We start from the raw sequence: 24,352 nt of genomic DNA, 5'->3' as shown, positions 1-24,352 counted from the left end.
GCTCAACAGATCTGAAAGATGCCTACACCCACATTCCTATACACCATTCTTCATGGCAGTACCTATCCTTCCAATTTCAGAAACAGCATCATCAATACCAGGTACTATCCTTTGGCCTTTCGGCAGCCCCCAGGGTCTTCACCAAATGCATGGCAGTGGTGGTGGCACTTCTCCGTCAACGGAGCTTCAAAATCTTTCCCTATCTGGATGACTGGCTCATAGTAGCGAGCGAACCACAGATTCTCAACGACTGCATCCACCAGACCTTTCAATTTTTGAACAGTTTAGAAATCATAGTCAATTACCAGAAATCTATTCTTACTCCGACGCAATCCCTTCAATTCATTGGAGCGCGTCTTGATACCATCCTCGCCAGAGCTCTCCTACCGAAAGAAAGGAGACTAGAGATGCACCGTCTCTTTCGAGCCACCTGAGTACTCAAGACGCCTTCGGCACGACAAATCCTCACCGTCCTGGGACACATGGCGGCAGCCATTTATACAGTTCCAAATACAAGACTACACATGCGTCGTCTACAGTGGGGACTCAAACGACAATGGAAACAGCACTCACAGCCATTATTAGCAATGAGAGTGAATGTAAACCGGAGCGAAGGCATCTATGCTATACCTCGGTATATAAAAAAATGCTAAATAAATAAAAAAAAAAAATAACTCAGGCAATGCTACAGGATATACAGTAGTGGCTCAAGCACAAGAATCTAAGAACAGGGGCGCTGTTCTACACCCCCCCGCACAATGAAGTGCTGACTACAGATGCCTCTCGCAAAGGCTGGGGGGCACATCTGGACCACCTGCAAACCCAGGGACTACGGTCCACCCAGGAACAATGCCTGCAAACCAATCTATTGGAACCCAGAGCAATAAAGAATGCCCTCCAAATGTTCCTTCCGCACTTAAAAGGCCGAAGGGTCATGGTCTACACAGACAGACAATCAAGTGGCAATGTTCTACATCAACAAGCAAGGAGGGTCACGTTCCTGGTCCCTGTGCAGGGAAACCCTGCAAATTCTAGATCATGCGGCTCGTCACTCCATACACCTACAGGTGACGTACCTGCCGGGAGCCATCAACACTCAGGCCAACCGCCTCAGCAGGATATTTTACCCTCACAAATGGACATTCAAACAACAAGTAGTGGATACTTTGCTCGAAGAGTGGGGACAGCCGACCATAGACCTCTTCACGACGGAACTCAATGCGAGACTCCCTCATTTTTGTTCAATTTGGGCCAGCCAAGGCCGGACAACACAGGATGCGTTCCTCCTACCAGGGACAGAACCTCTCATGTATGCATTCCCTCAGATACCCCTCATAGCAAGGACATTACAGAAATGCATAAGAGACGCAGCTCAATTAATCTTGATAGCACCAGCGTGGCCACGCCAACCATGGTACACTCATCTACTACATCTGTCAGTAGCGGACCCAATATTGCTACCAGACCACGAAGATCTCTTGCGCAAGACGAGGGAACCCTGCTACATCCCATGCACAGCTCCCTATACTTGACAGCATGGAGATTGAGTGGATCTTCTTGACGGAACAAGGAATTTCACTGTCCGCGCAGGCTGTTCTCCTGGCCTTGCGAAAACCATCTACCTGTTGGAACTATAGCTTCAAATGGAAGAGGTATACGGCATGGTGCTCCTCTGAGGGACTACATCCTTTGGAATGCTCACCTGAAAAGTTACTGGATTATCTGTATTCCTTATATCTTACGGGACTCGCAACCTCGTCAATTCGAGTACATCTCAGTGCAATAGCTGCTTGCCACCGGCTGTATAAAGGACAACCCATCTCCATCCATCCTTTCATTTCAAGATTTCTGAAAGGCCTCACTCATCTACGACCTCCAATCTCAAAGCCTCCGGTGCTATGGAATCTCAATTTAGTACTGGAACAATTGATGGTGGCGCCCTTTGAGCCAACGGATGAGGCCCACATCAAATATCTCATATGGAAAGTAGTATTCCTCGTCGCACTGACATCAGCGCACAGAGTCAGTGAGCTTCAAGTGTTGGTGCACTACAGTCCATACCTACAATTCTTCCATAACAAAGTACTGTTGCGAACACATCCCTCTTTCCTAACAAAAGTAGTCACCCAGTTCCACCTGAGCCAGTCCATCGAGTTACAAACGTTCTTTCCCAAATCAGAATGATAGGGACCGATTACTGCATATATTGGACTGCAAGAGAGCATTGGCGTATTATAAACGACGTACACATTCGGAGACATGGGTGTCCCAATTATTTGTTTTTTTCAACCCGAATGCTCCTGGGCTTCCGGTGGCAAAAAGGACTATATCCAGCTGGATCACCCAATGCATTCAATTTTGCTACACCAAGAGGAAACTATCCTTAGCTTCTCGCCCGAAAGTACACCAAGTAAGGGCAGTGTCCACCTCACTAGCCCACCTCTCTCAAGTACCACCCATAGACATCTGTAAGGCAGCAACGTGGTCTTCTTTACATACGTTTACGTCTCACTACTGCCTGGACTAACAGACATCGGAAGATGCTAAGCTGGGAAGAGGCTATTACAAACGATATCCATCTGAGTTATAAATGACTATCCACACCTTTGATCACGCAAAAAAAACCAAAAAAAAAAAAAAATCAAGCTAGAAACTATTGAAGCGTGATCGAGAGCTTAGGATTCCCATGACAGCATGGCTAATTCAGCCCTGCTATCAACGGGAAAAAGCAAGTTTGCTTACCATAAACTGTATTTCCGCAGATAGCAGGAAGAATTATCCATGCTGACCCGCCCACCTCCCTGGATAGTCTGCACGTTATTCACATACTGCTACATCACAGACTGAGGAGAGACTGTTTTTCTGAGCGGGAAGGCATGCGCAGCCACACAGAGCAAAGTTCTGTATTCTACTAAGAAGCTCCGCCTCCTGGCCCTGATGGACAGTGTCCATGACAGCATGGCTAATTCATCCTGCTATCTACAGAAACACCGTTTACGGTAAGTAAACTTGCTTTTTCTGCACAATTCCCTTGGATTGTTGATTTACCATGTGCAGAAACACTCCTTCAGTTGTCTGTAGATACAGATTCTCATAAGAACATAAGAAATTGCCATGCTGGGTCAGACCAAGGGTCCATCAAGCCCAGCATCCTATTTCCAACAGAGGCCAAAACCAGGCCACAAGAACCTGGCAATTACCCAAACACTAAGAAGAACCCATGCTACTGATGCAATTAATAGCAGTGGCTATTCCCTAAGTAAAATTGATAAATAGCCATTAATGGACTTCCCCTCCAAGAACTTATCCAAACCTTTTTTGAACCCAGCTACGCTAACTGCACTAACCACATCCTCTGGCAACAAATTCCAGAGAATTTTCTCCAATTAGTCTTAAAGGTGCTACTTGCTAACTTCATGGAATGCCCCCTAGTCCTTCTATTATTCGAAAGAGTAGAGTCACATCTACTCATTCAAGACCTCTCATGATCTTAAAGACCTCTATCATATCCCCCCCCCCCCTCCCCCTCAGCTGAACAGCCCTAACCTTTTCAGCCTTTCCTCATAGGGGAGCTGTTCCATCCCCTTTATCATTTTGGTTGCCCTTCTCTGTACCTTCTCCATCCATAGTTTGTACTTCGTTACACTGCCTCTGGAACATTTCATTCCGATCTAACCATATCCTGAATGGCTGGAATGCTTTGGGAGGCTTCTTTCTGCTCATTAAAACTGGATCTCCTTTTGGCCTCTCCTCACTTAGCCTTAGTACTTGCGACACTCAGGAAATGAGGGCACCCAGCTCCTCTTTCCTAAAAAAGTCTATTGCATAATCCTCTGGTTGGTAATGTCTCCCCTTCCCTCTTCTTGCAGATCCCTAAGGAAGATTCCTTCACATCTCCCTAACAAGGTGAAATCTGTCCTCCAGAGGCCCATCCAGGCCCAGTTGGAGTTTCTACCTCTTTTCTGACAATTCCCCTCCTCCTGTGTTAGTCAAAGCTTTTGCCTGCCTTTCCCTGGGCTTCTGTCATAATATGCTTTGTACATAATTTTCATTAATTCCACTGAGAAGTCAGTACCCCCTGTTACCCTAAGCCTTTAGGGTTTTATTTGTCGCAAAACTATAACATCTCATCGAAGTGACTTGACCGGCCTACAGCTGCTGCATTTGTCTCCAATAACGCCGGGACTATGACAGCCAAACCTGCTCCTGCCAAGCCAAATGGCCTACTTCCTCCCCACCTCTCAGCAATGGCCTTGACTTAGCCCCATCACACTTTTAACAGAACAAGACTGCTGCTGAAGCTGTGTGCGTGGCCTCACACCACATGCACTTGCATCCCCTCTCCATACCTTACCATCAGAGGGCTGGGCTGCAGAACACAAAGGAACTTGTACTTGCCTGCTTCTTGGGGGAGAAGGAGCTGAATCCATGTGCAAGGCCTGGCTATGCCAGCATCTCTGCTACTGCTGGCTTGCTTCTTTTTTTTTTTTTTAAATGAGTGGTATCCCCATTTTAGTCAGTCTGGGAAAGACAGAAGCACTGAACCTTCTGATCCCCTGGAGGTGGAAGACCAGTCCATTCTGGCTATCATCTAATCACTGCTCCCTGTCTTGGCCCTGGACTCACACAGGGGAAAATTAGCCCAGGAATTGGCTGTTGTCCCTTGAGTATAACACAGAACTTCTCTCCTGCTGTACCAGTCAAGCTACCATCTTCTGGAGGCAGAGGACTACTGATACCTTCCCCCTGCTGCACCAGACTATACAGGGAGGTGCATCAGGACAAAGAATTTGCCCTCTGCCTCCATCTGCTGGTAGGAGGGACAAACCCAACTGCCTGGACTGGTCTGGCTTGGACGACAGTCCATTAAGTTCGTCATCCAACCTCCTTGCTTAATAACAATCCCTTCCTCTCCCTCAGGGCCCAGATAAGACATGAGTAAAAAACGTGGACTGTATTTCAGCACAGGATAAAAAAATGTTTAAGCTAATAGCATGCAAATGAATTTTAAAAACACACAAACTTAAGTGTATGCAAAAAATGTATAGTGTGTATGAAATCACATTTAATGTATACAAATGTGAGTTAAATTTACTTGATCTGACCAGACATTAAATTTCCAGTATTAAAAAAACTAATTAAGCCTATGCACCTCTCTCCATTGACAGCAATAACCAATACCTTCATTAATATGGTATTTACATGGAGCAGCGTTAATTTGTGTGCACATTTTTGTGCTAAAATCCTTATTAAAATTGGGACTAAGCTTACATGCACAATAATGTGCACAGAAATTAGTTAAAATGTGCACTCAGCCTCGCAAACTATTACATCAGCCAGAGATCCTCTGTGCTTTCCCATGCTTTCTTGAATTCTGACACTGTTATCTGTCTCTATCACCTCCACACATCTGCCACCACCCTTCTCTGTCAATAGTTTCTTGCATTACGCCTGATTTTACCCTCTTTCACCCTCATCCCATGACTCCTCATTCCAAAACCTCATTTTCTTGAAAGGCATTTAATCCTTGGACTTTAGCATATCTTCTCTTTCTCTCCTTACCTCCAGGGTATATATTTATTTATTTATTTGAGGTTCTTTATATACCGCCATTCGTTTAGTAACATCATGTCATGTAAACATGTGTTTACATCTTTAAGTCTGACCACATATGCTCTATCATGAAGACCTTTGACCATATAAGCAGCCACCCTCTGGACCTACTGCATCCAGTTGATATCCTTTTGAAGGGGTGATCTCCAGAATTGTACACAGTACTTAAAAAATGAGGACCCACAACAGATGATAAATATTATAAACATAACTTCCAATCTAATTTGTTTTCAGTTTTTATATTTCAACCGATTTGTCTGGGACTTGTAAAAACTACTAATTTATTAATCTTCTATGAAGACATTCCATAATATTGGTTTTCAAATGTTTGACTTCAACCTTTTTAAATGCATATAAGATCAACTCTCAATCTCAGGTTTGTTCCCAGTTAGATTTTTGTTGCCAACATTTAAAAAAGCGATTTTTCAATTATCTGCATTGCACACTTGTCTGGTATAATCCAGTAACCCAACAAATAAGGAGACTTGAAATAAGTCCTCAAGAAAGGAAACAAGAATTGCCAAGCTGGGTCAGACCGAGGGTTGATCAAGCCCAGTATCCTGTTTCCAACAGTGGCCAATCCAGATCACAAGTACCTGGCAGGATCCTAAACAACATATGTATTTAAAAATTTACAGTCCATATAATCCAAAGTACTTAGAGGATTACAACAAAACAAATTCAAAATGGATAAAATAAAATGAAAACAAATTACTTACATAGTAAAAAATAAAATTTACTGAGTAACACTGAACAAACTATAACAAGAGCTGCTACTAGTGAGATGTTAATCTGCTAAATGCCTGTGAAAAATAAAGCACCTTTGTTTCCTAAAGGTGGAATATCAGATATTAATTAAGCAAATTGTTCCAGAGAACCAGGCCTGCAACATAAAATGCTCTGTCTCTTATCTCATCCAGTCGTTCCAAATGAGCTGATGGAAATGAAAATTGGTTCTTACCTGCTAATTTTCGTTCCTGTAATACCACAGATCAGCCCAGAGAAGTGGGTTATGTATCCCTACCAGCAGGTGGAGGCAGAGAACAATTAGAACTTTGGGCACTGCTACAAAACTAGAGTGCCTCCTGCAGTCACTCAGTATTGACCTGTACCCAAGCCCATGCTATCAGAACTAAATAACAAAGGGTAGCACCCAACCAAATTTTCGGACTACCACTTCGTCGCTGGCAAAAACAGACCGAACTGCTAAAAACTGCTCCATTTTTTTCATTTCATTTATTAAAATTTATTAAACCACCTAACACTGAAAGGCCTAAGCAATATACATGATATACATAAATAATAAAAACAAAATTAACATAATACAAACAATACATTTGGTTTCACAGAAACTAAATAGCAAAATACCATAAGTTAATGGTAATTACATGTCATAATAATATCCAGGTACCATGAACAATAATTAAAGTTTTTAGACATCATAACATGTTCTCCATGTCTGCAAAAAAGGAGCTTCAACAATAAAGAACTTAAGCAGGTTCTGACCAAGATAGTCTTTCGGTATCTGAAGAAAGGGGTGGGCCTCTGGACTGATCTGAGGTATTACAGGAATGAAAATTAGCAGGTAAGAACCAATTTTCATTTCCTGAACATACCCAGATCAGTCCAGAAAAGTGGGATGTACCCAAGCCACCCTACACTGGGCGGGAACCCGAAAGACCCGCACGAAGCATGGTTCATCAGAGGTCTTAACTTTCAATCGGTAATGTTTCGTAAAAGTGTGAATAGACGACCACACCGCCGCCCTACAGATCTCCTGAGGCGACAGTAGCTGACACTCTGCCCAGGAGGTAGCCTGAGCCCTAGTGGAATGAGCTCTGAGAGCCAAAGGTACCTGACGCCCTGGGGCTATGTATGCCACGCAAATGGCTTTCTTAATCCACCGAGATATGGTCGCCTTTGACGTTTTGTCCCCCTTCTTTGGGCCACTAAAGAGAACTAACAAATGATCAGAACGTCTGAAGTCATTGGTAACCTCCACATAACGCAATAAGGCACGCCGCACATCCAAAAGATGAAGGTCTCTGTTCTGAGAAGACTCCCGGGACCAGTTAGGGAACCCTGGAAGCTGCACAGCTTGTTTGACGTGAAAGGCTGAAACCACCTTAGGGACAAAGAACGGAACCCTACGTAATGATACCCGATCGTCGTAAATCTGAAGAAAGGGATCCCGACAAGACAGCGCCTGCAACTCTGAGATCCGATGGGCCGAGCAAATGGCCACCAAAAACACCATTTTCAAAGTCAGATCTTTCAGGGAAACTCCACAAAGAGGCTTGAAAGGAGCGCCACATAGAACTCACAGGACTAAATTCAAACTCCAATCCGGACACACCGATTGATTGGGAGGGCGCAAATGTTTGACCCCCTGAAGAAACCGAGCAATATCCGGATGTGCTGCCAGCGAACAGCCGTCAAAGTTTCCCCGCAAGGCACCTAGAGCTACAACTTGTACACGAAGGGAATTGAACGCCAAGCTCTTAGCGAGCCCCTGTTGCAGAAAGTCAAGAACCCAAGGAACATGCACCGCTAAAGGGCCACAGGAACGCTGATGACACCACGTCTCAAAAAGCTTCCAAACTCTCATATAGGCCACAGAGGTGGCTGGACGTCTCGCCTGTAGGAGGGTGGAAAAAACTTGTTCTGAATAACCCCTCAAGCGTAAACATCACTTGTCAAAAGCCAAGCCGTGAGAGAGAAGCGATCCTCCTGATCTGAAAATATGGGCCCCTGACAGAGCAAATGTGTTAGATGAGCCAGCTGAAGTGGACCCTCTAGAGCCAAGCGTACCAGATCCGCGAACCACAGACGACATGGCCACTCCAGCGCCACCAGAATCTCCCTTCCCGGGTGCCGCTCTATGCGACGGAGAAGCCGACCTATGAAGGGCCAGGGCGGGAAGACATACAGCAGAATACCCGTGGGCCAAGGACACATGAGAGCGTCTATGCCCAACGAGCCCTGTTCTCGACAACGGTAGAAAAAATGAACTGTTTTTGTGTTCGCCTGCGTTGCCATCAGATCCAGCTGAGGAGTTCTCCATCTGGCGCAAATGAGATTCCACGCCTCGAGAGATAGTTCCCATTCCCCTGGGTCTAGTTGCTGACGGCTGAGATAATCGGCTTGCACATTCTCTACTCCCGCAACATGGGATGTGACAATGCCCTCGAGATGGCGTTCTGCCCAGGTGAACAGAAGACGTGCCTCCAGTGCTACAGCGGAGCTTCGAGTCCCGCCTTGCCGGTTGATGTACGCCACCGTTGTTGCAATGTCCGAGGAGACTCGCACCATTCTGCCCGCAGGGCCAGACGTACAGCCCTGGTCTCGAGCCAGTTTAGGGACCAGGATCTTTCTATCGCTGACCAGAGCCCTTGGGCGGACCTGTCTGCACTCACCGCCCCCCAACTGAGAGGCTGGCATCGGTGGAGATTAATCAGCCAATTCGGAGTGTCCAAATCCACCCCCCGTTCCAGATTGTCCAGTGACAGCCACCATGACAGACTGGCTCTGGATTCCGGCATTGGTAGATGGAATTGCTCAGACACCGGGCTCCAGCGAGACAAAAGCGCACGCTGTATAGGTCTTAAGTGAGCGAACGCCCAAGGAACCAAGTCCAAGGTTGAAGCCATGGAGCCCAGGACCTGAAGATGATGCCACACTGTGGGATTGTTCCTTCGAAGAAGGGAATGTATTTGTTCCTGCAACTTCCCTATTCGGTCCGCCGCTAGAAACACTTTGCCCAGCAAGGTATCAAATTGTGCTCCGAGATAAATCAACTTCTGCGTGGGTTCCAAGTGATTCTTCTGCACATTGATTACCCAACCTAGGGTTCGCAATGTGAACATCACCATGGGCACTGATCTCTTGCAGTCCTCCCGAGACTTCGCGCGAATCAACCAGTTTGTCCAGGTACAGGTGAACCAAGATTCCCTCCTGACGAAGGAAGACCGCCACCACCACCACCATCACCATCACCTTGGTGAACGTGTGAGGAGCTGTTGCGAAACCAAATGGGAGGGCTCGAAATTGGAAGTGTCGTCCCAAGACCTTGAACCGCAGAAACCTCTGGTGATTCAGCCGAATCGGAATGTGTAAATGCGCCTCCATGAGGTCCAGAGAATCGAGAAACTCCCCTTTTTGAACCGCAGCCATCACTGTCCTCAGGGTTTCCATACGAAAGCGAGGAACCCGAAGGCAACAGTTCACCTTCTGCAATCAAGGATGGGCCGAAATGTGCCCTCCTTCTTGGGGACCACAAAGTACCAACCTCATCCCTGTTGAGCTTCCAGAATTGAGACAATAGCTTTGAGCTCGAGACGTCGTTGTAGAGTCACCCGGACCACCTCTTTCTTGACATTTGAGGCCACTCGGGACTCCACAAAAACCTCCCGGACCGGGCGCAAGAACTGCAGTGCATACTCATCTTTGATCACTTCTAAGACCCAGCGGTCTGATGTAATTCTTGCCCATTCCATGTAAAAGTTGGATAATCTGCCTCCGACAGGTTCGACGATGGAATGGGTGCTCGTGGCTTCATTGCGGGTTTTTATTACTTCCTGCACCAAGATGTCCCGAATCTCTTCCGGGCCGGCGACCCCCTTGAAAGGACTGCTAGCGCCCCGAAGCAGAAGGTGCGGAGTATCTTCCCACTCTGAAGCGGCGAGAGACCCGAAACCTAGCTCGAGGAGGGAAGACTTTCTTAGAAGATCTTTTATCTTCCAGCAACCAATTGCCCTTTGATTCGGCAAGCAGTTTTACTAGCTGATCCAGATCATCCCCAAACAAGAGCTTGCCCTTAAAGGGTAAATTACAAAGCTGGGACTTGGGAGGACAAATCCACCACCTAATTTCGCAGCCAGAGGAGACACCGCGCTGACGCCAAGGACACCATACCTCTCGCTGAGGTCCTCACCAGATCATACAAAGCATCTGCAACATAAGCGATGCCTGCTTCTAGGCGGGCGGACTGCAGAGCCCCACTGTCGCCCATACCGGCCCCGGCAGCAGACTCCTGGACCCAACACAGACAGGCCATCTGCATGAGGCTAGCGCAAACCACCGCCCGGAGGCTTAGTGCGGCAACCTCGAATGCTCGCTTCAACTGGATCTCCAGCTTGCGGTCCTGTATATCCTTAAGGGTAGCTGCCCCAGCAACTGGGATAGTGGTCTTTTTCGTGACTGCCGAGACCGCGGCGTCCACCTTTGGAATCTTCAGTAAATCCAAAACATCAGACAATAACAGGTACAGTTTCGCCATAGCTCTGCCCACCTTCAAGCCGGAATCCAGAGTCTCCCACTCCTGGGTCACTAGTTTACGAACCTTCTTAGGCAGAGGAAAAGAAATGCCGTCGAGGACTGGATTGACGCCCTCGTTGTCAGACTCTTCTTGAGAAACCTTAAGTCCCAGAACTTCAAGGACCTGGGGAATAAGGGGTCTTAACTCATCCCGCTAGGGTCATCCACTTCCGCAGGAGGGTCCACATCAGCCGGATCCAAGTCTGTCGCCCCTACTACCCCAGAAGCCGGCATCGCCCCAGACCCCAGGATCGGAATTCGCGTACCCTGGGGAGAATCCCCTGTGGGGTGAGCCTGATCAGAGAGGCGCTGACAAGGGTCCGTACCCTGACCTCTTTTCTCAGGCAGGTCTGAACCTGCCCCCAGGAGACCGGGCTGCTTTACCGCCGAGCATTTCCTTGCCAGGAAAGACTGGTGCATAAGGAGGACAAATTCTGGGGAAAAACCCTCCGGGTCCCCCTCTCCCACTGGAGAGTCGGCTGGGGTGATATCATCAGTTCCCCCAGTGAGATCTTCCCTCACCGGGGCTAGAACAGGCGGAGAATCCTCTTCCCGCGAAGTCGAAGGCGAGACAAATGTTCCGTCCCTGAGGGAGGAGGCAAGAAACCCTGAAGAGCCCTCTAACTCCGGGGAACACGCTGCGCATAAGGAGGCCGCATCTAACACCTGGCCGCGTGACCCACACGCGCGGCAGGCCTGCGATTCTGTTTTCAGTCCCATCCGCAGTAGCGCGCCGATAGTCTGAAGTGAAATATAAAAGGGTGCGAATAAAAAAAGAAACGCTCGGAGCCGCGATGCGGAGAAAATTTCAGTCAGGCATGACCAGAAAAAGCAACTTTTCGTGCTGCGGGCTAAGAGACTACTGGCTGAGGAGAAAAAAATGCCCGCAACTGTGCTGCGGGAAAGGAGACTGTCTATAGTGAAATCGCAGGCCCCCAGCAGGGAAGCGGCAAGTAAACCTCACCCTTGCCCTCAGAAAACAACCCGGAGCCGCAGGAGCTGAGGGGAACACTGCTGACAGCTTCCCCCAACCGGCCTTAAAAGACCCGGTCCCTCCTGCACCTCTCCTTACCTCAGCACTGAAGACTGTGCAGTGAAAACAGCTTTCTTTTTTTTTTTTTAATTAAAAACTTTACCAAGACACAGAGAAAAGCTGTTGCAGGAGACAAGGGAGTAGCTGTAGTAGAGACGGTGGTGAGTAGCCAGGAGCCCCTGGTCGTCAGACACTGAACTGTGGCGGGCGAATCCCTGACAGGAATATCCAATTCCCCGGACGCCTGGCTTCTACTGAGGGATGGCCCACGAAGGCGCCTAACACCTCAGGAAATGACCGTAAACCAAAAAATTAAATTCAAAACTAAATAAAAAATATAACTAAAGACTGCAGGTGTGCATCTGTACCACCCGCTGGAGTCAGAGAAATACTGAATGACTGCAGGTGGCACTCTTTTTATGTAGCAGTGCCCAAAGTTCTAATTGTTCTCTGACTCCACCTGCTGGTAGGGATGCACAACCCACTTCTCTGGACTGATCTGGGTATGTTCAGGAACATCCAATAGGTTCTGACCTGCAGATCTTAAAGCTCTTGAAAGCTGGTATATTTTCAAGAGATTACTTACGCACAATGGCACGTTATGACTAAGCGCACCCAGGGATAAATAGTGGCTTTTCCCAAGTCTATCTGATTAACAACAGTTTATGGCCGCCTTCTCCAAGAACTTGCCCAAACCTTTTTTTAAATCCAGCTACGCTAGCCTAGCTGCCTTTACCAGATCTATAGAAACTCCTTAAGCATCTTTAGTGCTATAATTCCAAGTTACACACACATTCCAAAGCCGCCCAAGGCATCAACCCATAACATCTGTGTAATGCTAGCACCCTCCATAACATATGCATGGCCTTATTCTAAAAGGACTTACTCCCAATTTGGGCCTATGGAAAAATATCTTTATTAAGGACCACAGTACATTAGGAAGAAGAGATTGCAAAAGAGCATCTTAGTCATATCAAGTGAATTGAACATCTATAAAATGCTTTGCTAGTTATTGCTTTTAACTGAAAATGCGAAAGAAATATTAGATGCACTAGATGAAACCATAACCGGGCTGTCCTTGGACAGCTGCCCACGTGGTCCTAAAGCTGGGGTTTGAGCACAGAACTTTTACCTCATGTTTATGCACCTATCAGCAACAAATTTTTTTCCACAGAAAAAATGGTGAATGCATTGAAAGCTTTCCTGAAGAAGGTAGTGGAGATGAAGATGTAGCAGAATTTAAAAATGCATGGAATAAACACAGAGAATCCTTTGTTGGCAAAAAAAGACGGAAACAAAGCACCAACATACCCTGCACAGAGCAGTGGTTTAGGGATGTGAATCGTTTTAGGACGATTAAAATTATCGTCCGATAATTTTAATATCGTCTTAAACCGTTATGGAACACAATACAATAGAGATTCTAACGATTTATCGTTATAAATCGTTAGAATCGTGAGCCGGCACACTAAAACCCCCTAAAACCCACCCCGACCCTTTAAATTAAATCCCCCACCCTCCCGAACCCCCCCAAATGACTTAAATAACCTGCGGGTCCAGCGGCAGTCCGGAACGGCAGCGGTCCGGAACGGGCTCCTACTCCTGAATCTTGTTGTCTTCAGCCGGCGCCATTTTCCAAAATGGCGCCGAAAAATGGCGGCGGCCATAGACGAACACGATTGGACGGCAGGAGGTCCTTCCGGACCCCCGCTGGACTTTTGGCAAGTCTCGTGGGGGTCAGGAGGCCCCCACAAGCTGGCCAAAAGTTCCTGGAGGTCCAGCGGGGGTCAGGGAGCGATTTCCCGCCGCGAATCGTTTTCGTACGGAAAATGGCGCCGGCAGGAGATCGACTGCAGGAGGTTGTTCAGCGAGGCGCCGGAACCCTCGCTGAACGACCTCCTGCAGTCGATCTCCTGCCGGCGCCATTTTCCGTACGAAAACGATTCGCGGCGGGAAATCGCTCCCTGACCCCCGCTGGACCTCCAGGAACTTTTGGCCAGCTTGTGGGGGGCCTCCTGACCCCCACGAGACTTGCCAAAAGTCCAGCGGGGGTCCGGAAGGACCTCCTGCCGTCCAATCGTGTTCGTCTATGGCCGCCGCCATTTTTCGGCACCATTTTGGAAAATGGCGCCGGCTGAAGACAACAAGATTCAGGAGCAGGAGCCCGTTCCGGACCGCTGCCGGACCCACAGGTTATTTAAGTCATTTGGGGGGGTTCGGGAGGGTGGGGGATTTAATTTAAAGGGTCGGGGGTGGGTTTTAGGGGGTTTTAATGTGCCGGTTTTGCGATTTTTCGATTTTTCGATTTTTCACGATATTTTACCCCCCCAAACGGCAACAATACGATTCCCTCCCCCTCCCAGCCGAAATCGATCGTTAAGACGATCGAGGACACGATTCACATCCCTACAGTGGTTCAACCTAAAACAGCACTGAAATGATTGGATTGTGTTGCCAAGAACTTAGGCACGGGATAACCTGCATGGAGTAGCTGTTACAACCCTTAACACCTTGCTGGACAGTCTAGATGGGCCATTTTGGTAGCTTTCTGCTGTCATTTACTGTTTTAGAGGCTATTCAATTTGAATTCTATTCCTAAGCAATGTGGTTCCAAACAAAGGGTGAGAGAGTAGAAGAGAATGAAAAGACACCATGAACGATATTACCACCAAAGAAGTGGGACACAGATGCTGCCTGTCCATCAACAGTTCTTCCTAACAATCAACTTTGTTTCTTTGGCCTTGTCATTTGATCTCATAACCGTTTCTCACCTCTGTGCTCATGTAGATTTGTGTGAGCAAGAAGTGAAAATCATTTAGTAAATTTTAAAAGCACAATGAACCACCTTCTCAAAGCATATTATGCAAAAGAACTTCTGTGAAAAATTATCTATAAAAAAAAAATCTTTAAAATTGAAGGTAGTAAAACGGATTTACTCATAATCCACATCGTCTTTTCATTAGACAGCACTGGATATTATCATCGGTTCTCCTTCCTACCAACCCAATTATTTTTTGTTAAATTTTAAATAGAATTGCAATTAAAACAATGTACACTTCTGTATTCAGCATATGTTTTTTATCTGACGTTGCAGATTCATAAGATATACACCCCTGAGGAATGGAAGAATTCTCGAAACCCGGCCAGTGTCAGGTTTGCCATTAATTGTTCTGTGACTGTTTGTGTTTGACTGCATGTTTTTTTCTCCATCTTTCATAGAAGACATCAGACGTCCGGGGCAGAATGGGTACCACTGAGGACAAGATGGCCGCCAACCAAGAAGCATGCTAAGAAGGTCTCCTCGGTGGTATTTCCTATATTCGATTTTTCCTGCAACAAAAAATGCCTCATACCAAACATAAGGCCAGACTCAGTGAGAATGTATCTCTCTCTCCCTTACCTGGCCCAGATCAACCGAAGATCGAGGAGTTCTTTGGTGCGATGCCAGTTTGGGCTCCCGATGAGATGGCCGCTGCAGAGAAGGACGGCGAGCAGAGCACCTCCTTGCTGGCCGATGAGATCTCCCTTAGCCCGGGAGCACTGGTAACACCCTCTCCTCCAAAGCCTGAAACTTCTGTTTCAGTGATAGCTTCGGAGAATGTCTGTGGGAGTGTGCCAGGTTCGAGTGTGCAGCAAGAGACCGCCGGGAGAGCTGGTACTGTGTCTGAGATGACGGTGGCAGTACAGGCTGTGGAAGAGGCCTCTGTTTTTAGGGGCCTGTTGATGTGGAGCAGCCACTCGCTGTTGGGCCTGGCACGTATTCTTCCCGGACTGATGGAGAAGAAGCAACCGCACAGATTGGCAAATTAAAATTATCTAGACCAGCTATTATCACCTTAGATGTAGGTTGGAATGCTCTGGTTAATTTGGATACAATTTATATCTACACTTACTTCAGCGGTACTGGAAGCTAATAATGCTCTTAAGCAGAACTCTGCTATTTTGTCTGCTCAAGAAATCAAAATTTCAACTATAGATTCCCGATTGTCTATGGTGGAAAAAGTTCAACAGCATTTAGTGCAATCTGATTTAATCCATTCTAAAAAGGTTGAGAACACTGATAATATCTTATGCTCTTTAAGTCTGAGGATTCTTAATTTCCCAATAATTAAAGAACTTACTCCTGTGGAATTATTCAGAACTTATGTTTCTCAAATTCTTAAAATTTTGGATACAGTCATGCCTGTGATAACTAAGGCTTATTTTTTGCTTAAAGTACAGACTGAGGATCTTCAAGGAGACAATCTTCCTTCCGGAACTCCATTGGATTTGACAGATTTTCTGCAAGATTCTCAAGAAGTTGAAATTACACACAGAGGGACGCTATTAGTTACATTTGCATTTTCTACTGATAGAGATAATGTCTTGTGCTTTTTTTTTCCATAATCGTTCCCTATTGTTTTGTGGTCAAAAAATTAGGGTTTACCCTGATTTAACAAGGGTTGCCCAAATTCGTTGGAAGAAATTTCTTCTAATGCGCTCCAAGGTACAGTCTAAGGGGGCTCATTTTGTACTTCGTTACCCTTACAAATGCTTGGTTAGATATAATAATGCTAATTATATCTTCTTTGAGCCATTCCAACTACGGGCATTGTTAGATTCCTCATTGTAGTCGATTCGGTAAATATTTAGTGTAACTGGCAGTTCTCAGTTTTCTTATTGCTTGATTACACTGCTCGATTTTCCCTTGCCCTCTCCATTTCTTGTATGGGGTTGTATGCTTATTTCAAAAAGATATTGTAAGATTACTTTTTCTTTTTCTTTTGTACACCCTATTTTCCAATCAAGGTGTTCCTTTGTAAATGTCTTTGAAATTGTATAAAAATAAAAAAAAAAAATAAAAGGAATGGGTACCACTGCCTTCAGCAGTTGAAGCCACATCAGAGTCTTGAGCACTGCCCTTCTTCTTTACAGGAGAGGTACAGAGACAGATCTCAAAGGCATCGGAAACAGAGGAACAAAGTTCCAAGGAATAGCCAAGATGAATCAGTTCAACAGCCACTGATCCATGGTGATATGGGTCCACTGCTGTAAAAGAGCAGACAGGACCAGAGAACAGACCTGCTGGACTTCACTAAGAAGCCTGACTGCCTTTCAAAGAGGCTCCGGAGTCTGGCTTGGGCTTGCGGAAGCCACAAAAGGCATGACCCCCTTGGTCCATGAAACCTGAAAGCCTTGGAAGAAAAAACCTGACTGCTTACCCAGCTTATACCACCTGAAGTCTCGAAACGGACTTTGACCCCTAGTGGATCGATAAGCAGAGCATGACTTATCCTCAGGTAGTCTCTGAGGCCTAGGATCTACTAGATTCCTGTCTAGGGGATTCAAGTCCTCCCCAAACAAAAATCGCTCTTTAAAGGGGAGCTTCCCAAGATGAGTCTTAGTCTTAGACCTGTTATGAAGCCAGAGCAGCCGCCTGTCTGCAACAGCCAAGGCCACGAAACAAAAGGACAACTGGCAAACGCAAAAAGGCAGCAGCAGACTCCACTCTCCGAAACTGTTGGAACCAGCACAAGAGCACTCTGAGCACAAATCTAAATCTGAACTGCCAAAGACTCAGAATTAAACATGTTTCAAAGGACTCTCAATCCTCCTGACAGTCCTTCAGAGAAGTACTACCCTCAACAGGGTTAATGGTACGCTGAATGACAGCCATGAGCCAAAGCATCCACTCATGGAACCTTAAACAAATGCTTAGCTGACTCTGGAAGAAGTGAATACAGAATCAGAAGAGCCTTAACCCCCAAACGCAGAAGCTTCCCACACCATCAGAGTCTCTTTTACCTCTGAGTGCAAAGGGAAGATCTTGGTGGAATTGCACACTCCTTTAATAATAGGATCCCGTACAGGTTCCTCCGGAACCAACTTCTGATATTCTGAGGCAGGAGACAACTTGATCAATCAGGACTGCAATCTCCTACTAACAAAAAATCAGAATGATCGAGTCTTCCTCTATATCAGAGACAACCTCGCCTTCCTCTACAGAGATACCATTTGCAGAAACTCCTCCAAATCTATCTGATCCACATGCAGCCTAGGAAGATGCCTCTCCAGCAACATCCCCCTAAGAGCCCTTGTGTAGGACCACTGCTGCACAATTAGTCCTGACAGACTCCAATGCTAAGGCAGACTTTTCCATAGGCCTTTGAATAGTACAAAAGGCCTGGTGTAAAAACCTAAACAATTCTGAGAACTCTGCAGCTCCATTACGCTGATCTGGAGTGGGCCAAAAAAAAATTAAAAAAAGAGGAGGAGGAAGGTGTTGGGACCAAAGCCAGAAGAGCTTTGCCTTCCATTACAGAACCCCATAAATGGAGCTGGAAATCAGAAATGGCTGTGGGAGCTTGGCCCAAGATGGCCCAAGATGGCAGCAGCCCAGATGCATTCTCATCTGAAGAAAGCCATTCCAAGCACAAGACGACTTAAGAAACCTCCCTTGAGGCCATTAACCACTAACCGGAGAATTCCCCTCCTAAGATGCAGGTCAAACAAAGCAGCCCCACAGTTGACATGCAGTGTCTGCAGCCACAAGCTCAACAGCATCATCCCTCCCCATACCTGTCCATGCTGTCAACAGAAATCCTCCCCAGCTAAGTAACAAACAAAACTGAGGCTCCGGAGCCCCCCTGCGACAACAGCCACTTACCCCACAGGTAAGTGGCAAAGAACTCCTCTCCCAAAGGACAGCAGGCCTGATGCTTTTGTCTAAGAGCCCAGTCTTTTTTTTTTTTTTTTCAGGGCAGGAGGAGGGGGCAGGAGGAACAGGGGAGGGAAGGAGAGAGAAAAAAAACTAGAATTTTTCAAGGAGCCAAAGCAATAAAAGAAAAATTGAAAAGACAGAGAAGAAATTCCTTCCCTCTCCCTCCCACCCCATATTTGGGATCTACCAAACTTGGGACCCCTGTTCCTGGGCTCATAACAACTGGCGCACAATCAGCCTAGCCTGAAACAGCCTTTCAAAAAAAAAACAATAATAAATAAATAAAAGAAGTCCTGTTGCACCACCAGTTTGTCCTACAACCTGCTGGAGGCACAGTATATTAGATTTTTCTTATGCTGCACTATTTATACATAGTGGCGTGATGTCACTAGAGAAATCAGTGTTCTCTGTCACCATCTGCTGGTAGGGGGACACAACCTGTCAGGACTGGCCTGGTGTAGCAGAACAAAGTGGAAATATATACTATAGGGCAGATTTTCAATGCCTTACGCACGTAGGAGGGTTACACGCGCCGGGCCTATTTTCAAAAGGCCCGGCGGCGCACATATGCCCTGGGGATTTTCTGAATGGGTGGGCAAGGGGCAGGACGGGAGGCATGGCTGAGGACTCCCAGCCTGCGTAACTTCGAAAACAAAGGTACTGGGGGGGGGGTAATGGGGAAAGCCAGCAGGTCTCTCCAAGGGCTCGGCCCACGCAAGTTGTACTAGTGTGCACCCCCTTGCACGCGCCGACCCCTGATTTTATAACATGCGCGTGGCTGTGCGCGCATGTTATAAAATTGGGGGTACATTTGTGCGCGCCGTAACTTTTAAAATCTGCCCCTATAGGCACACATACATGGATCAGTTATATAGTTTGTAACTGCAGTCTCTGTCTGTATAATGTGATGTAATATATATACACAAACAATTACACACACAATTCTTTTGCATGCAGATATGTCGTATTGTATTGTACAGTCTCTGTATAAGGTAATGTTTTATACACATACAACTCCTATGTATATGGTTCTTACAGTGTTTCTGTATAATGTGTTTTATTTACACACACATATACATAACTCCTATGTATGTGGATCTGTTATAGTGTGCTGGGCAGTCTCTCTTCCTCTGTATACTGTAATATTACACACACATCTTGTGTATGTGGATCTACTGTAATTTATATTGTGCAGTCTCTCCCTCTCTCTCTGTATAATGTAATGCTTTACACACACAAACACACACATACAACACCTGTGTATATGGTTCTGTTATAGTGTGCGTGTTTATTTACACACATTCATAACTCCTGTATATGTAGATCTGTTGTGTGTTGGACAGTGTCTCTCTCTCTCTCTCTGTATAATGTAAATTTTATGCACACATACATCACCTGTGCATATGGATCTGTTGTAGTGTGCTGTGCTGCCTCTCTATGTATAAAGTTATATACACATTCACCCCTCTTGTGTACTTGAATGTGTTGTAATTTGTTGTGTAGTGTCTCTCTCTGCATAATATAATGCGATGTTATATATTATATACACACGTAGAACTGAAGTATGTGGATATGTTGTAGTTTATATTATGCAGTGTGTACATACAGAATATAACAGATACATTGTTAGGAGTGGGGCCGCCCACCCACCTGTGCGCTGGGATGCGCTGGCTCACCATCCCTTTGCCCACCAGAAAGTGGACGTCGCTCAGCACCTCGTTGTTAAAAAGGAAGGTGAAGCGCTCCTTCACCGTGGTCTTGGTGGCCTGCCAGTTATAGACAGGCTCCCGGAAGACAAGAACTGACGCGGAGGCCGGGGCTGCATCCGCGGCCTGCGCAGCCGCCGAGCACGACGCATTAGAAGAGGCCGCAGCCGCGGCCGGGTTGCCGGGGCCGCCGGGGATGGAGGAGGTCGACCCGCCACGGTTGCATGTCAGGCCCGATCCGCCGCTGCCACCACTGTTGTTGTTGTTGTTGCTGCTGCTGCTGGTGACGCCGTTGCCAACACCGTTACCCACCCCCGGGCACGAGAGGCCGCAACCGGTGCTCCCACCCGCCGCCATCTTGGCGATTGGAATCCGTCGGAGACGCAGCTGGCGAGCCGGGCTGTTTACAAATAGAGCCGGGCAGCAGCGGCGCATGAAAGCGGGGAAGGGGAGGGCGAGCCAGCCAGGATGGAGGGGGCGGCTACGGGGGGAAGGGCCGAAAGAAGGGGGCGGAGCCGAGGGGAGGTGCGACCAAGGGCGAAGGGCGGGGAAGAGGTACACGCGAGGCAGAGGGAGGAGCAAAAGGGAGGGGCAAGCAAGGAAGAACGGGGCCGAGGGGAAGCTCGAACATTCGGCGGACTTGAAGGGCGAGAGGCAGGAGTGGGGGAGGAGCTGGGGGGAGGTGCGAGACCGGTGTGACGTGGTGAAGGAGGTCGAGCGATGGGAAAGGGACCGGCGCGCGCACAGGGTAGAGCGGTTGACAAGAGGAGCCTGAAGATTACGAATAAACGTCATCCCCCCCCAGCGGCCATCTTTGATTCTGGCAGAAAGGGTGGGCCACGGACCTCCTTCCCCAGCCTAAAAAATAGTCTCCACCGCCTTCGGTCGATTGAACAGTTCGGAGCCTTTTGCTGAGCAGTTTTGGTGGGCCCGGCCCATCAAAGCCTCCTACTCTGAGAGTGCGCGACACGTGAATACCACCGGGGGGAGCTCGAGACTGCCCAGCATCAATGCCAACGAGTACACAAAGAGAAAAATCCGCCGATATGTGTCAGACGCGAGATCCGGCTCAATAGCTCAAACTAGAAACTAATGGGCCGAGACTGCAACCGTCAAGCTTCAGCCCTGGCTAATTTATAATGTAATGGAGTTTTGGGGTTTTTTTTCATGTAATGAATAATGAAATTTGCAATACTGGTAGCTTGGTATATTTTAAGACTCTTTTCAAAATGATTAGGGGTACTAAACTCAATTCAAATTTCTTAGCGTTAAGGCACATTAATCCAGAACAAGTGGGGTTATGCACCTCTACCAGCAGATGGAGACAAAGAAACTGATGTCACCGTATGAAACAGAAATGATGGCAGAAGAAGACCAAATGGCCCATCCAGTCTGCCTAGCAAGTTTCACACTTTTTTTTCCTTCTCATTCTTATCTGTTACTCTTGGCTCTTAGTAACCATTTGGTTTTATTTCCCTTCCACCCCCACCATTAATGTGGTGGGGGTGGAACTGCATCTAAGTGAAATATCTAGCTTACAGGCCGATACAGTACAGTGCACTGTTAGCCTGCTCTTGGACGCGTGTTTTCCCTTACCCCTTATTCAGTAAGGGGAGGAAATCGCACGTCAACCCGCGACCCCTAATAGCGCCCTCAACATGCAAATGCAGTAAAAATTTAACATGAGATGTCGTGCTAGAGGTTCCAGGCTTTTTCGTCCCTATAGAGGAGCGACTTATTAGAGGACACGACCTTTCAGTGGGTCTCAGTCCCCTCGTCTCAGACAACCCAGAAGGGGCGCAGGCTCAGGTAGTGGAACCTCCCGAGTCTCCCACTGAAGGTTTACCGACCCACCCCTGGGAACAGGAGATAGGGGGACGCCTCTCTCTCTGTTTTATCACACCAGATCAGTGGGTCCTGGAAGTGATATGAGAAGGATATGCGATGGAGTTTCCATGTTTCTCAGGACATATTCATGGATTCTCCCTTCTACTCCCTGCAGAAGTGTTAGGTTTTGCAGGTTTCGTAGACCCTTGGCCCGAGGTGGGAGTTGACTCTCCCTGAGGGGTTGAGCCCCACAGGACCCCACCGTCGGGAGGCAAGGTGGAATGGAAACACAGGCAACTGGACCACAGCTGTGGCCCAGGAGAAGGAGACGTAGACGAGTTGTCTGTGTCACAGCCACGTGATCGCAGACACCCGCACAGAGGCAATACTGCGGGATGCCCTGAGGAGAGGGGTCTGAGAGAACAGTCCAAGGTATTGCAGTTCCAGGCAGGTCAGGAGATGGAATAAACCAGAGGAAGGATCTCCACGGCAGAGATGCACTGGGCAGGCCCAAGGAGCGGGGAAGCATGGAGACAGGATCTCTGAAGTAGTAGCACTGAGATCACCCTGAGGAGCGGGGGAGCGTAGAGACAGAATCTCTGGAATAGTATCGCTGTGACCACCCCAAGGAGCGGGGGAGCGTAGAGACTTAATGTCCGGTATGATAACGCTGAGGCTACCCCGAGGAGCGAGGAAGCATGGCGAAAGGATCTGTGGCGAAGTAGCGCTGAGGCTGACCCGAGGAGTAGGGCAGCGCAAGACAGAGTCCTGGAACGGGAAGCGCAGGCCAGGCCCCTGAGGAGCGGGCACCCAGAGCAGGTATCCAAGGCAGGAACCGCAGGTCCGAAGAACAGGTACAAGCACCAGAGGAGCTCAGGGAACTCGTTGCCAAGTTGGTTAGCATAGGCCAAAGGAGGTGCTTAAATATCTCAGGCTTGTGATGTCATCAGCCGGGGACACCCCTGGAGTTCCTGCTATTGGGCCTTTAAAGAGAGGCTAGGTGGCACGTGCACGCACCTAGGGAGGCCTGGAGACGGACAGTAGGTCGGCAGTGTCCCGGCCGCCACGTGGAGTATCAGGAGCCAGGAGGAACACGGCAGTAGTGGCTAGTCACAGCCGCGAGTTCACCCGCAGTAGAGAGCAAGGCATGACGTGAGTTGGGTTGGCCCCGGCCACCTGCAGCCGGTGGAGAGTACATTGGAAAGGCTCCTCAGTCTGAGGGCTGTGGTCCCAGTGCCCACATCTCAAGAAAATACGGGGCGATACACCATTTATTTCGTCATGCCAAAGAAGAGAGGGTTCTTTTTGTCCCATCCTGGACTTAAGAACATGCCTTACTGGGTCAGACCAAGTGTCCATCAAGCCCAGCATCCTGTTTCCAACAGTGGCCAATCCAGGCCATAAGAACCTGGCAAGTACCCAAAAACTAAGTCTATTCCATGTTACCGTTGCTAGTAATAGTGGCTATTTTCTAAGTCAACTTAATTAATAGCAGGTTTGATAAGATGTGAACCCATATTACAGATGGGTCATAAAGATTATTTGGCAGGGCTATGCACTTGAACTGGCTGCCCCTATTCCTGACAAATACCTAATGTGCCTATGCAGATCCCAAATAAAAAAAGAAACCATTCAGTCAATAATAGAGAAACTGACCCACTGGAAAGTGGTAGTACTGGTCTCTGAGACTTAGATGGGGAGGGGATGTTTTTTGTTGTACTTGTAGTTCCAGAGAAAGAAGGCATCTTTTGCACAGTATTAGACATAAAAAGGGTGAACCGATACTTCAGGATACCTCATTTCTGGATGAAAACATTGAGGTCAGTGATGGGGCAGTAAGGAGAGGGGAGTTCCTTACCTTTCTAGATTTAGCAGAAACATATCTGCATATCCCCATTAGGGAAGCACACCAGAAGCATCTGAGGTTTGCAGTCCTGGGGAAACCACTATCAATTAAAGACCATGCCTTTTGGTTTGGCCTGACACCATGCACTTTACCAAAATTATAGTAGTGGTGGTAGCAGAGTTAGAGAAAGGATGCTGGTCCACCTCTATTTGGACAGTAAGGTCCAAGTCGAGGCTAGAGAGCGAGCAGTCCACCTTGAGGGTGAGACAGCTCCTGAAGGCACTGAGGTGGGAGTAGTGAACAAATCCAAA

The 24,352-nt window shown here is 47.4% G+C and overlaps 1 protein-coding gene across 2 annotated transcripts in view; it reads right to left on the bottom strand.

Moving 5' to 3' along the window:
- The window catches only part of BTBD2 (BTB domain containing 2), a 113,660-nt gene extending 92,770 nt beyond the window's left edge, over window positions 1–20,890 (bottom strand). The window contains exon 1 of one of the 2 annotated variants that reach the window (XM_029613937.1): window positions 20,313–20,890. In XM_029613937.1, the coding sequence (XP_029469797.1) occupies window positions 20,313–20,803 (491 nt within the window). In that variant the 5' untranslated portion in view covers window positions 20,804–20,890. The remainder of the gene's footprint in view (window positions 1–20,312) is intronic. The other variant, XM_029613936.1, reaches the window with a different exon arrangement.
- Window positions 20,891–24,352: the final 3,462 nt, after the last annotated feature.

The sequence above is a fragment of the Rhinatrema bivittatum genome, chromosome 8 (genome assembly GCF_901001135.1).
Source record: "Rhinatrema bivittatum chromosome 8, aRhiBiv1.1, whole genome shotgun sequence".
NCBI lineage: Eukaryota > Metazoa > Chordata > Amphibia > Gymnophiona > Rhinatrematidae > Rhinatrema > Rhinatrema bivittatum.
The sequence above is the reverse complement of the archived record's forward strand: the minus strand, read 5'-3'. Positions and strand labels throughout refer to the sequence as shown.